This window comes from Homarus americanus, unplaced genomic scaffold (genome assembly GCF_018991925.1).
Source record: "Homarus americanus isolate GMGI-L3 unplaced genomic scaffold, GMGI_Hamer_2.0 scaffold6317, whole genome shotgun sequence".
NCBI lineage: Eukaryota > Metazoa > Arthropoda > Malacostraca > Decapoda > Nephropidae > Homarus > Homarus americanus.
The window spans coordinates 16,283,071-16,299,041 of NW_024730668.1; the positions used below are offsets into that span (position 1 = coordinate 16,283,071).

At 37.5% G+C, this 15,971-nt stretch overlaps 1 protein-coding gene across 4 annotated transcripts in view; it reads left to right on the forward strand.

The window, feature by feature from the left end:
- LOC121867245 (serine/threonine-protein kinase greatwall-like) overlaps window positions 1-15,971 on the forward strand; it is a 219,980-nt gene that overhangs the window by 80,838 nt on the left and 123,171 nt on the right. For all 4 annotated transcript variants that reach the window (XM_042367099.1, XM_042367097.1, XM_042367098.1 and 1 more), the window contains 3 exons: window positions 7,490-7,611; window positions 7,987-8,093; window positions 12,421-12,515. In XM_042367099.1, the coding sequence (XP_042223033.1) occupies window positions 7,490-7,611; window positions 7,987-8,093; window positions 12,421-12,515 (324 nt within the window). The remainder of the gene's footprint in view (window positions 1-7,489; window positions 7,612-7,986; window positions 8,094-12,420; window positions 12,516-15,971) is intronic.

Here is a 15,971-nt window from a genome sequence, read left to right on the forward strand (position 1 = left end):
GGTGAACGATGTTAGCTAATGGAGCGCTATGATAGCAGCTCAGCACTGTCAACCTATCACTCAGGCATCATCGCTCAAGCATGATTAGTTGAAGCGGTGATGTCTGTGCATCCTGATTGGCAACAAATAGAGAACTTGGTGATCCCTCAAATTATAAGTGTTCTAAAATGAAGTTAGCTTGATTAAGAAACAAAGTTCATTGAGTTGAGGGATAAATGAGATAAGAGAAGGGAGAGGTGTATGATATAGTGAGTTAGTTGTTTATGATTGTCACACTGGTGACTTATATAACAATAAGAGATATTAAATGAAATACCTTACTAAAATATCACAGTTACGAGTCATATTGATTATGTTTGGGAGAAAATGTTATCTCCCTTGTATTATTATGATGATACAATGTGTTGTGTTGTCAAAGTAAGAGAAACACTTGAGACCCTGCAATTGTGTGTAAATGAGGCAGAAAGTCAGATCAGCAACCTGGGACTTGGTCACAATTTTTGTGATGACATGTTCTTTGACTTTTCCATTTTTTATTCACGGTTTCTGTGCTGGTTCATATTTATTTACTAAAGTGGTTAATGTTTTAAAGCAAATTCTATTGAACTATGAATGGCAAATGAACAAAAATGAATAGAGGAACTTAAATGAGGTAGGTTAGGGATAGGTACGTTGAAAATGTATGTTTTATTTCCGTAGACTTTATTTACTATTAACCGACCTTTTGGATTTTCCGTCGGGCCGTTCCCCACATATGTGGGCGGTTAATCGAGGTTTTACTGTAAAATAAAATAAAAATAGTTTCAAGATGCTCACTTATGATCATCTGAGGCACCTACTTCCGCCCAATGCTTGGATCTCAAAAGTGGATCTCAAAGATGCCTATTATCACGTGTCTGTTTCCCCCAGGTACAGAAAGTTTCTAGTGTTCGCAGTGGGGGATGTAAGTTATCAATTCATGGTGATGCCAAAAGTGTTTACAAAACTGGCGAACATCCCCAGAGAGATCCTTGCGAAGGAGGGCATAAGAACTTTTGCTTATCTAGACGATTGGCTGATAGTTGGAAACTCTTTTGAAGACTGTCAAAGGGCGACCCAACATACACTAGTACTATTTCAAAACCTAGAAATAAAGAAAAACCAGGTCAAGTCAAATTTCATGCCATGTCTGAAATTGGATTGGTTAGGTCTCCCTCCATTGGGACACCAATAAGCAGTCAGTCAGTCTACCAGAAACAAAGGTAACAGAAGTGATAAACCAAGTAGAAGCCTTTTGTGTAAAGCAAGAGGTTTCTTGGCACGATTGGGAAAAACAACTGGGTCTGTTGAATTTTGCCACCATAATAGTTCCTTGGGGCACGTTAAGGAAGAAGCAACTAACTCATCTGGGTTCGAAGTTGCTTCACAGAAACAAAAATATTGCTTCTTCTCTCCCTATTCAAATCAATAATCATTTGTCATGATAGACAAATTTGGACGATCTAATCGGTTCATCTCCCTGGGGTCCCCCTCAAACAGACTTGGTCGTTTGTACGGAAGCGTTCGAGATAGATTGGGGATACCATTCCTCAAATGGAGAGTTCCGTCAAGGGAAGTGGAGCAACTCTCTTTGAGACTAACACATAAACATACCGGGAGTACAAAACAATTGGGCAGATGCGTTGTCCCGTCTCAGGCCAGTATCGACGGAAACAGAATGGTCCCTAACGATATCAAAGTTCAAGAGTAGTGAGGAGGTTTGGGACTTCACAAATAGATCTCTTTGCCTCATAAAACAATCACAAGATTCCAACTTATGCATCTGTAGAACGATCGAATCTTTTAGAAAATGCTCAACTCATAGATTCAAACCGTTGGAATTCAATCTATCTGTTCCCACCTGTGAAAATTTTTCCCAATTTGGATAAAAAACTCAGATCCTTCCAGGGAGAGGTCCACTTAATTGCACCATATTAGTTCCTACATCCGTGGTGTCTGGTCTTTTGGAATGGGGCCCGCATCCACTACAATTGCAACAAGGATGTCAAGACTAGGTACTGCACCCTCAGTTCGAGATATCCTTGGCACTTCACGCTTGGAGTTTCTCAAAAGATGTTTAAATAGATTTTTGGGTAATTCCATTATAGTTAACCAAGTGATAGCAAGTCATAGACCCCAAACTTCTATGCAATATGAGAAAGCTTGGAAACTTTTTCAAGAATTTATCAGGTTAACGACTCCAATCACATTGTCGGAAACAGTGGTGTTAGAATTAAGAATTAAAGGTCTTCAAGGATCTACAATTGCATCTTATAAATCAGAATTGGGTGACCCTCTGGCATGGGGTTTTAATATTTCTTTGAACCCACAAATTTATCAAATGCTCAGATCGTCCTTTTTCATTCAGAGACCCCCTCGGCTTTAGAGAATCCCACCTTGGTCTCTAGATAAAGTTACTAAACTTCTTATGGGGCCTACTTAAAATACTGTATAAATCTGAACCGGGACAGATTGCTCCAGAAGGCAGCCTTCCTTCTAGCAATAGCAACAGGTACGAGAATCAGTAAGCTGATTTCAATTTCCAATAATCCATCATTATTGGTATTTTCTGAGGAAGATGTCGCTCTTTTTCCTACAGGATAAAACGGCTAATGGATGAGGCAAGGGTTCCTCATATATTGTGCCCAGTTAAGATTCTTCAAGAATGGTTAACCAGATTCCCTAATCGAGGCCCCTATGTATTCTCATCATAGGATGGTAAGAAATTGTCTCCTAGTCAAATGACAAAATAGTTTTCTCAGTTGGTGAGTCAAGCAAACCCTGGCAAAAAAAATTTGGCACATGACACCAGGAAATAAGCAGGGTCTGTGGTTTTTCTGCGGCATGTGAGCCTCAGTCAGATCAAAGAAGTGAGCTTTTGGAAATCTTCAAAAACCTTTCAAAACTGCCATCTTCATCTTTCTCCGAAAGATGCTTCACAAGTGGTGGTGCTGGGGTCCCCTCCCCCCAACCTAGTCAATCTCCACAACCAAAACCTTTTTCTTCATCAGAATAAAGTGAGTATCCTCATTGAGATATGTAAATTAACATTTTACCTTCCGGTAAATGTTCCTAATATTGGAAAATATTCCAAAAACTTTATACTGTAATTATAATCTGGACTTAAGCTAGCGGAGCCTTATACGCAATGTCACCTCCCTCTCCACCTCCTGCTCGGGTAATCAAAGCTAGACGTTGCATTCTGGACTGAACAAAAATCCTTTTTTTTTTCTTCTAAAAACCAGATTTTGTGATAAAATCCAGAATGCGACGTCGACATCCCACCCATCTCCACCCTTCGAGAGTTGACTTTTGTTTCCTGCTCGCTCTAGAGCAAGAGATAACAGTAGCAATGCATGTGATGGAGGGTGCGGGAGGGGGTTTTGAGAATTGCAATTAAATGCCAGGTAGCGACGTGTCCTCCTAATATTACGTATTTAAGTAATTATTAGATGTTTTAATTGTCTGTATGTTGGCCTGGCGAATTAATGCTTGGCATTTACATACCTAGGTGTAAAGCTACATGTCACATTCTGGACTATATCACAAAAACTGTTTTTTAGAAAAAAACCCAGCTTCTTTGATGTACAATATTCTATCATGAATAACAGCAATGGTAGAATGAAAGAGGCAGAATGTTGGTGAGATACAGTGGGGGTGTGGGAGGGAGGAGGTGGTGAGGAAATGATGCGTCAATCGGTTTGTTTGGTAACACTGGCTGCACCACTGCCATACACAATTGAATAGCTGATGTCTACCCACAGAATTGATTGTAAGTATAAATGACCAACGTCATATTCCTTCTACATTACGTTACATAAATTTTAAATTACGGAGTGAGAATAACAAATAAACAATGCACAGTACAGTACTGTACAATATTGTATTATCATGAATGACAGTCATATAATGAGTGAGAGAGGCAGTGTCGGTGAGAACAGTGGGAGGGAGGAAGGAAGGTGAAATTATTATTTAGGTGGTGATAATAGAGGTAGTGGTGGTGGTGAGAAAGCAGAAAGGTGGGGGTGACTTACCTTTTGTAATAGTAGAACATTCTTTCGTTAATTGACAAATGGGTGGTAAAAACTTGCTTTCATTATCGTGTGGATTTGTTCAAAGGATTAATGTTCAATGAGGACTTACTGTATTGTATAATCCTGAGTCCCTGACCCCCCTCCCCTACACTGAAAATTACTCACCCGGTAATCTCCCCTCCTGGCTGTCAACACCTCACCTCCCTTTCCCCCCTCCTCCCAACCAGAAGACAATAAGGATTTTAGAGGGTGAAGTGCTTTTAAACTTAAAGATTTTGTCGTATAAAATGTTACAGACTTGACTTAGCAGAATATAACTTGCATTGCTGGAATCCTTGCAAGATAGCGTTTAATTTGAGTATAATCATCTCTTAGTTTGCACAAGAGATAAAATTTTTAATCCTTTAGCTTAGTATATTTGAGTACAGTAATATGTTGCTCAAAATTATGACTTTTTCACAGGGAAAAGTCTGCATAACTAACCCCAGTGTTCAGGATATAATGGCATTGAATGTTACAGAATATTTCAAATTAATCCTTCGTTTAGTTCTGAACGTATACAGTGGTCCCTCGGTTAACGAACACCTCGGTTAACAAAATTTTGATTAACGAATTACCTTCCATAAGAGTCTTCAATTCGGTTAACGAAAAAAAAAATTGATTAACGAAATCCTTACAAAAATCACGTTTTGTTTTGAACATCAGCTGATAAGCTGAGGAGGTACTCAGCCAATTCAGTAATCTCTTCTATGTTTACATTTGTTTCCATTGGAGTAAATATCAAGAAAATTTTACTCTTTAATATTTGTGCATTTTTATACAGTACTGTATTAAAGTTATTGGTCATTCTAAAATTTAGCCATCCAAGCTCTGTCTACATAAAGTTTTTCAACTATTATTTTTGGCTCGATATATGTAACTTTATTCATTTATTGAAACTCATTTACATGCACTCACTGTCCTAAGGGCAAAGCTGAACTGTACATGTAACCAGAATAATGTACAAAATGATTACTAAAATTTTTGTCTAGTGCAAACTATGGCATGTTTACATTCAAATTAATCACTATCTTATAAGAATTCCAGCAATGTAAATTATATTCTCCCGGGTCACTTCTATTAAATTATATGAGCAAAAAACAAAAACTCAATCACAGCGAATAATTTGAATATAGCGTCATATTTTGCACAAGAGATAAATTAATCACCTGTATCACATTACAGCAGTGATTTAAGAGTTCTAGTGTATATTGACATTATATACAGTAATACCCGCTTTACGTGGTTCTGGTTTCACGCGTTTCTACATTTACACGGTACCCTGCCAGAACCGGAATTCCCACTAGCGGTGCATCTACCATATACTCAGGTGAAGTATAATTTTTTATTTAGCTCATAAACTTCATACAAATTACCGGCCAGAATATAATTTACATTGATGGAATTCTTACAATATGATGATCATTTTGAATAAAAGCATCATGGATTTTGCATTAGACATACAAATTTTAGATCTAATGTAAAATTTTTGTTTACACAGAGCAAATATGTTATCTTTTGTGCAAAAATATAGCGTGTATATTCAAAATATTCCTGGTCTTGCAAGGAATCCAGCAATGTCAATTATATTATCTAACTTTAGTCTGAGGTATTATTTATTACTATACCTTAAAATCTAGTGTTTTCACCCAAACATTTCTCAGAGGGGAGGCCAGCGTGGGGAAGAGGGTGGGGGGTTGGAGTTGAGTCCATTATTTGAATGGACATTAACCTGGCGACTGTATTTCTCTTAAATATTAATTGTGTGTGCATACCATCATAAAATTAAGATGTTATTTTTACTACAACATAGGTATTGTGTCGGTATTGTGTGCGCAAAAGTGGAGTTTGGGAGTCGGCCCAGTCTCTATTTCAATTAATCCCATATGTTCTGCTATTCCATTTCCGGGTTTCTCGTCTTCTCGGACCTCCGCGGGTTCAATTGACTGCGTAAATTGGGGTATTATTGTATACTGTATATAGTGATTTAAGGGCGATTTAGGGGAATTTTAGGAGTGTTTCTGACTTTATCTGTTTTGGGCTTTACTTTGTATATACTTTTCTGTGAGCTGGAACCAATTACCCAATATTCCATTGAAATAATGGTTTCGGTTAACGAAATTTTCGGTTAACGAACGACCTTCTGGAACGAATTGAGTTCGCTAACCGAGACGCTGTATGCGAATTCACATAGTGAATGTGCAAAAGCGAGGGTCCAGTGTACAGTAAACTTGTGCCATAGCACTAGCACTTTGTCTTAAAAGGTCCAGTAAACCTGGGCTAGATTTATGCTGATGTAAGTTGTATTGGTACAGGTACCAGTAATAGTACATTTATGCATTATTTTGCCTTTTTTTAACCTCGACTTCGATGGTTCGGAATTTTTACTAATCCGGAACCGGTCTGGTTCCAAGCTTCCCAGATTAGCAAGATCCAACCTGTACTAATGTTATACTAATCTGTATGGTTGTGTATACTAAGCAATGATGAGTATAATTACTACAGTAAAACCTCAATCAACCGACCCTCGATTATCCGACTTTCGGATTAATTGCCAATCTCGGACCCCTAAAATAAATACTGCTTATGTGCCGTACAGTACTTCATTAATAAAAGTTTTGTTATTAAAGAATTATGTTCTTTGACTTTTCCTACTATTATTCACGGTTTCTGTGCTGGTTCATATTTATTTACTAAAGTGGTTAATGTTTTAAAGCAAATGCTATTGAAATATGAATGGCAAATGAACAAAAATGAATAGAGGAACTTAAATGAGGTAGGTTAGGGATAGGTACTTTAAAAAGGTATGTTTTATTTCCGTAGACTTTATTTACTATTAACCGACCTTTTGGATTATCCTTCGGCCCTTTCCCCTCATATTTGGGCGGTTAATCTAGGTTTTACTGTATACACTATAAATGATCATCGCAGTTACACCATCATAATATATTTACCGGTACCTGAACTTGATGTATGCAGTATGCGGGTTGTGTTATACTTGCAAATTATATCAAACAAACCACGAAAATGTTAGCCTACCGAGCCCGACTGTGGGGGCTTGCCTATCCCCTTGCTGGAAAAGTTCCAATGGATGCCCTTGTTACGAAATGAAGGTGGAAGAGAATGTTGTTGTGAAAATTAACCCATTTTTTTCTCCAGTGCTACAAGAATAAATCAAGCCAAATATTACCAGAACTTAATGCTTTGAAGAATGACTAAACAAAATTATGTTTATTGTGAAAGTACTGTACAGGTACCTTGAATTCATCAGTTCCACAGTGGTATCCTGTTTCATACCTCTCACTATATCTTCAGACTCTGGTGACTAATACTGGCATAATGTACAGAATTTATTGTTCATTTTCATGTTAATGAAATTATCCAATTTTGACCTTCAGATAATGGAGTACCTCATTGGTGGTGACTTGAAATCTCTCCTTACCATCTATGGCTACTTTGATGAGCTAATGGCCATATTTTATGCTGCAGAGTTAGCCCTGGCCCTTGACTATTTACACAGGTAATGTCATGTTATGTTATTGTATGGTTACTCTACTCTACTTTACCAGCTTATGTTATCATAGGGAGTGAAAAGAATGCTTGTGATTATAAAGAAGTTAGAGTGTTTAAACTTGTGTCTGCTCCTGAAGAGAATGAGGCTGTACAGTATAGATAGAACACTTGAAGATTAGGTACCCCAGCTTATTTCACTTGATGACTATACACCCTAACACTATCTGGACAGGGGGTTAGGTTAGATTAATGCTCAAGTGTCTAATCATCGGGTGAAATAAGCTGGAATGTCTAATCTTTGGGTGATCCATAGACAGAATAGTTCACAAATTATGTACTGTACTCTTAACTGTTTTACATAAGTTTCTCTTTTTTTTTCTAGCCATGGTATAGTTCATAGAGATGTGAAGCCTGACAACCTTTTGCTGGACAATAAAGGTCACCTCAAACTGACTGACTTTGGGCTAAGCAGAATTACTCTCCACAAAGGTGAATGATCGATACTATTTGTACTTAACAAGTTTGAAGTTTTGTGGTAACCATGACTATCATCCCCTCATTGCCCTCTGAGTGACTATGGTGTCCTTTGTAGAAATATAAAGGAACAAAGAAAACGCCCTTATCATGTCCTTCAACTCTACTTTTCTTCTCTTTTGGCCATCGTACCTTTTTTCATTAATTGCCATCTTGTCATAATTCAACTTTGACTACTAATCTGCCAGTTTAAGATTTTTCCATGTTGGTGTTTTATCATCATTCCTTCTAAAGTATAAGGGGAAAAGATGTGTGTATACCTCTCAGTGGATCATTGAGTATTACTATCATGGGTGTTTAGCACTTCACAATAAAGTATTTTGTCTATTACAGCAACAAAAGTGTACAGCAATATCACCGTTAACCAGAATCCCTCAAACCCAGAACTCTCCAATAGTCAGAATTGAAATTTGATCAGAATTTTTCCCGAAAATTCCCTAAATTCCAGGTTTGGGAGCAAATTTCGAGGTTGAAAATCAAGAGCACCATTTTCTTAAAAAAAAAAAAAAAAAAATCTATCCAAATATTTATTTCTGGGTCTGGGAGCAAATATCGATTATGAAATACAGTACACTTGCAACTTATGCGGTTTCAATTATATGCGGATTACCCTGGGGGTCAGGTTACAATTTCCAATTTCAAGCGCACCAAACGCTAGCCTTCTAAAGGGTCCACCCCCGCCATCTCACCTCTCTATCTTCAGTTGCCGTGTGGGTATTGTGTATTGTCAGAGTAACACCTGCCTCTCGTGTGTGTCAATTTAGTGAGCTTAAACCTCTCTCATACTCGTTCATAATGCCCAAACACAAGCCAACTCTGTACTGTACATGTACTCAAATGTACTAAATAATTACGAAAAATTTTATGTCTAGTGCAAACTATAGCATATTTAAATTTAAATTAATCACTATCTTACAAGAATCCCAGCAGTGTAAGTTATATTCTCCCAGGTCAGTTCAGCGAAAAACTTAACTCCTCTATATGACAGATAAGACGCACAGGGTTAATGTCCCCGCCGGCTGGTGAATACCTCACCTCACCCCCCACTCCTCCCCCCTGCCTGGCTGTCAACACATCACCTCCTTCTTCCCAGGGGTGAAGGTGGTTTTAGGCTTAAAATTTTTATCTTATAAAATGTCACAGACTAAAGTTAGGAGAATATAATATGCATTGCTAGAATCTTTGCAAGATAGCGAATAATTTGAATGTAGACTTTACACACCTCAAATAAGGGATAAGGGATTGTGGACCTTTATTACATTACAGTAGTGATTTATGAGTTCTAGTGTATATGTACGTATATATACAGGTAGTCCCCGACTTACGACTTACGACCGTCAGGACATACGACCGCGGCAGTCGTGACCAAAAATATTTTTAAATGACGCTCGCATTTTCTATACCGAAACGTTTCTGTCCCGGGCGAGAGCGTGGTGCGGCTGGGTCGCTGCGTGGGTACACTCACTCAGTGGAGCGCTTAGTTGGTGTTTGGCTATCGTATCCTATACTGATCGCTCTGTGAACTTTCGTTATTATCGTATATAATTGACTTTATAATGACTGTAAAGCATAAAAGTGAGAGTGCTGGTGGTGCTCCAAAGAAAAGGAGACAGGCAATTACTTTTGAGATGAAAATGAAGATAATAACACAGTATGAGAATGAAAAACAGTAGCAACAATCTCACGCAACCTAGGTTTCTCACACTCGACTATATCCACTATTCTGAAGGACAAGGAACGTATTCGTGAAGTAGTGAAAGGAACAACACCTATAAAGGGAACTATAATAACAAAGAAAAGACAAGGTCCTATCCATGATATGGAAAAATTATTGGTGATATGGATAGAAGACCAGATGCAGAAGCGTGTACCCTTAAGTGTTCTAACCATACAGGCTAAAGCGTGTACCTTAGCTTTCGTCTTTATTCAAGACATCTTCAGAGGCAACTGAATTACATGGACAGAGAGAGGCTTAAATATACAGGGTGACCTAAAAACATGAGGTCAGGTCATAATGATGACATCCACTAATCCCCACACCAACACACACGTAGAGGAGCTTAAGAGAAGGGTGGTGACGTGACTAGACAGGTCAGGTCAGAAAAAAGGGGACCCACAAAATAATTATCATACATCAAGATCAAAGGTTTTCAAAGCATTTTTAACCTTGGGCCACTGACAAATAAATTTATGTAACATATTATCAGTTTTGAACTGACCATCACTAAGGTTTATTGATTTTAATTCCTTAATCAAACTAGCTTCAACCAGAAGTCTTTCTGTGACACAAGATGATTTGAATACTTCTAAGCTTTTTTCCCAAGCAATGGGGTGATTATTATTCCTAACATGAACGAACAAGGCACTGCTTTCAGATGCAGTTCTGATAATATACTTATGTTGTTTGATTCTGAGCTGCAGTGTTTTTCCTGTCTGACCTACATAATTACAATTACATTGGCTACATGGAATACAATAAACACTTCCATTTACATTCAAACTTGGGCTATTCCTTATTAACATATTGGTAATGGTTGAGTCATACTTGAAAACAACATTAATATTTAGAAGCTTGAGGGACCGAACTAACGGGACAAATTCATCACGATAGGGCAGAGTCAAAATATTCTTAAGTGTAGGAACTTGTCTGGTTAGAGAGGAATGAAAGGATTTTTTAGCCCTTTTAAAGCAACGATCAACAAACACAGAAGGGTACCCAAGTTTCTGTGCAATAGAACGAATGTGTTTAAATTCATCGTCAATAAATTCAGAGTCACAAATACGCAGACATTGTAGGAACATAGCAGAAAAAACTGACATTTTGGTAGACTCAAGGTGATTGGATAAAAAGTGAATGAAACTGTCTACCTGTGTGGGCTTTCTATATACCTTAAATTTATAGTTTTGGCCATTTCTCATGATAAGCATATCAAGAAATGGAAGGGATTCACTTATTTCTCTTTCAATTTTGAATGTGATACTAGGGACAATATTATTAAGCTTGTCTAAAAATTCCAATGGGTCACTGTTTTTAGGCCAAAGACAAAGAACATCATCTACATATCTATACCAAGGAGGAATACAGTCCACTACATTGGGGAGTAATCTAGACTCAAAAAACTCCATATAAATACAGGCTAGAGGAGCAGAAAGACAATTACCCATGCTCATGCCAAATATTTGCTTGTAGAACTTCCCATTTGCTCTAAACACATTGTCAGTTACGCATAACTCTATCAATTTCAGGAAAGTATCATGTTCAATAGTTAAATCTAGCAGTTGTAATTTATCTTTAAGAAATGAAAGTAAGTCTTTCACAGGTACTCTAGTACAACTGCTAGATTTAACTATTGAACTGCATGTGCAGTAAGGGTCTTATTGTATGGTAAATTTGCGTGTGTGTGACTGTGTGGTAGCGAGTTAAATATCAGCTCTTGAGGAGCACTTGGCAACACTCATTTCCACTTCATCTTTCTAATTACCCACACCTTTCTCTCTCCATATTTTAAAATGTTATTTAATGTAATGTTGAAGGGATACAACTTTACTCATTTGTACTTATACCTATCACAATCTCCCTAAAACTACTTCAGGGTTCATGTTTATTCAAGACATCTTCAGATCATGAGACCCACTAATCCCTCACCCAGGAAAGGGTGACCTGATATTCCATCAGCAGGTCAGTAATATGAGACCACTAATCCCCCACCCTAACCTCCACCTGACATTGCATCAGGTTAGGTCAGTTCCATGAGACCCACTGATCCCCCACAACTCCATGGTAGTGGAAAATACCAGTCTTTGCTGTAACACACAGCTTCATTCATGCACTGATGCAGATTTTTTATTTTTAAATATATTTATTTAACTGAACTTTTAGATAAAGTATTCTGGATTATTATAGTAAAGAAGTAGAGTTTCTAACTTAATTAGAACTGCATTTATGGATTCCGGCAGTTTAAACTCGAGTAAAACATCGGTAGCACCCAGAAACATTCTGGGGAAGCGGGCTAGTGTCCGTCTGTGCAAGATGTCTAGTTTAGACGCTCGGAAAAGATTCCAGGGATAAGGAATTTTTCTGGGTCTGAGAAAGTCATCTGGTTAGCCGGAAATCTCTCAATCCCCGAAGTGCTCTGCATCAATTGTTCCAGTTAACGGGATATCACTGTATTACTATTCCATCCCCCATATATTTCACTTCATTTGTCATAATACTTCCTGTCCAGATCTCATCATTAAGTAATTAATAAATGATTCACTAAATTAGAGATGAAATTTTCAGACATATCTGCCAACACACCAACTACTATGCGATCTGGGATGAACTACATGAGAACTCCTGGCCAGATTCTCTCCCTCACTTCCCACTTGTCATTTGTAAGTTGTTTGGAGTAACTACATGATGTTTGTTCATACTGAATTAGTCTATGGAAAAATTTTATGACTCATTTTGAAAATTAATCACTTCAAAGACATACTTAATTTTACATTTATCCTCTTTGCCACTGATCGGCTTGTTAGTTGCTTGGGCTGTTGGTCACATCTCTGTTACGCACTGTTGGCAAGTACTGGGCATGTACTGTCTTCAGAATGTATCTACCTGCGCCAGTGTTGGTCAAGTCTGGTTTTGAATGTGCTCACACTCGTTGCTGCAACAACACTCTGGCTGACTGTTCCAAGAGTTCACAAGTCTCGCTCCAAGAAAGTTTGCTCTGACATTAAAAACAGAACCAGTGTTTTCAATCTATAACATATTTGAGCTTATTACATTTTAATATGGGTCGGATAGTTTATGGAAATCATGTATATTTTCCTTGAGATAATCCATCACTTTAAACCATCTTTCAAACCTCTCAGATGAATGATAAACCACTAATAGATGCCAAAAGAATACAAGACCTCAAATTTCCAGACATTTTAATTTTCCCATGATTAAATCTTTTATGCTCTGACACATGGAAACCTGGATGTTGCCTGGACCTTCTGCCTGCGTGAATATCTCGTGCTTCTAATCCTTGGTACTTTAGATTGTTATATCCCTTCCCATCTTTCTTGAAATCCTAGATTCATCCTTGTTACATAAAAATAAAAGAACCTCAGTAAATATACTGTACCTACATTATTATACAGGTAGTCCCCGACTTACGACTGCCTCAACTTACATCCATCGGTACTTATGACCTGCTCTGACCTTACGACCGTCGGGACATATGACGCCGCAGTAGTGACCAAATTTTTTATTTTTTTCCAAATGACACGCGCATTTTCTATACCGAAACGTTTCCAGTTAATGTAGTCTCCATGTATAATTAGAAAATTATGGGGGCCCGTGTGCATGCAGCTGACTACATTAAAGGTAAGTGCTTAGACACACTGTATCCATTCCTCATTATTTATTACTTTTACTGTACTGTATTTCATTGTAGATTTTTTTTTTAACATTTTTTTTTTTTTTTTTTTTTTATCTATGACGGACTTATGACCATTCGGACTTACGACCTGGATTTGGGTCCCTAACCCCGTCATAAGTCGGGGAGCACCTGTATATACAGTATTGTCTGCATTTACTCGGTTTTTGTTTACGCGCTTGGTCATTTACGCGGCACCTTGCCAGAATGAAATGTTTTAATTACGCTGTAAATTTCATCATTTACGCGGGAAGCGGCGCGGGCAGGGTGCGCACAAGGTCGCCCAGTCAACAAAACATTACCGAGTTCTTCACCCGCCACTCACCACAACCATCCCAAGTCAGTGATAGTGATAGTGAGGATATGGACTTTGAGGGGTTTGACAAAGAGGCCCTGCAACCTCTCCGGTGGATAGTGATACAGGTGATACAAGTGATACAGGTGAAGGCCAATAATCTGCCCTCTGCCTCAGAACCAACCCCAATCCCCGTGTACCCAGCCATCTCTTCTACTAAGTAAGTGTTAAAAAACCTAATATTATTGATATTTCTCTTAATTATTAATTGTGTGTGCATGCCATCATAAAATTAAGATGTTATTTTTCCTACAACGTACGTAACGTAACGTATTGTGTGTGGGTGAAGTATAATTTGTTTATTTACTGAAGATATTGGTTTTTAGCTCATAAAATTCATAGAAATTACCCGGCCAGAATATAATTTACATTGCTGGAATTCTTATAAGATGGTGATTAATTTAAATATAAACATCCTAAAATTTGCATTAGACATTCAAATTTTAGATCTAATTTAAGAATTTTATTAGAGAGAGCAAAAATTTTATCTTTTGTGCAAAATATATGACGTTTATATTCAAATTATTGGCAGTCTTGCAAGGAATCCAGCAATGTCAATTATATTATCCTAACTTTAGTCTGAGGTATTATTTATTACTAAACCTGTAAGCCTAGTGTTTTTCCACAAACATTTCTCTGGTAGGGAGGGAAGGAGGGAGGGACCCAGCGAGCGTGGGAAGAGGGGAGGAGCGGGAGGTGGGGTATTTTGATTGACAGATAGTGTCTGGGTGAAGTATAATTGGATTATTTACTGAAGATATTTGTTTTTAGCTCATAAAATTCATAGAAATTATCCAGCCAGAATATAATTTACATTGCTGGAATTCTTATAAGATGGTGATTAATTTAAATATAAACATCCTAAAATTTGCATTAGACATACAAATTTTAGATCTAATTAAGAATTTTATTAGAGAGAGCAAAAATTTTATCTTTTGTGCAAAATATATGATGTTTATATTCAAATTATTCACAGTCTTGCAAGGAATCCAGCAATGTCAATTATATTATCCTAACCATAGTGTGAGGTATTATTTATTACTGAACCTAAAAACCTAGTGTTTTCACCCAAACATTTCTCAGAGAGGGAGGAGCCAGCGAGCATGGGAAGATGGGGGGGGTGGGAGTTGAGAAAATTATTTGAATGGACATGAACCGGCAACTATTTCTCTTAAATATTAATTGTGTGTGCATACCATCATAAAATTAAGATGTTATTTTTATGACAACATATGTATTGTGTCGGAAAAAGTGTAGTTTGGGGGTCGGCCCAATCTCTATTTCAATTAATCCCATATGTTATGTTATTTTGTTTACGCGTTTCTTGTTTTATGCAGACCTCCACGGGTTCAATTGACCGCGTAAATGAAGACAATACTGTACAGTACTGTATATATGCAGTACAGTAATACACCGATTTACGCGGTTTCGCTTTAGGCGATTCTACATTTACGCGGTACCTCGCCAGAACCGGAATGTCATTTTACGCGGTGAATCTACTCATATACGCGGGTGAAGTATAATTTTTTTATTTATCTCATAAAATTCATACAAATTACCCGGCCAGAATATAATTTACATAGCTGGAATTCTTACAATATGATGATCATTTTGAATATAAACATCATGGATTTTGCATTAGACATACAAATTTTAGATCTATTGTAATAATTTGGTTTACACAAAGCAAATATTTTATCTTTTGTGCAAAATATATGAAGTTTACATTCAAAATATTCCCTGACCTGCAAGGAATCCAGAAATGTCAATTATATTATCCTAACTTTAGGCTGAGGTATTATTTATTACTAAAAATATAAATATACTGTTTTCTCCCAAACATTTCTCTGGTAGGGAGGGAAGGTGGGGGGTGGGGCGTAGGGAGGGAGGGAGGGACCCAGCGATCGTGTGAAGAGGGGGGAGCTGGAGGTGGGGTATTTTGATTGACAGATAGTGTCTGGGTGACATATATTTTTTTTATTTAGTGAAGATATTTGTTTTAGCTCATAAAATTCATGTAAATTACCCGGCCAGAATATAATTTACATTGCTAGAATTCTTACAATTTGA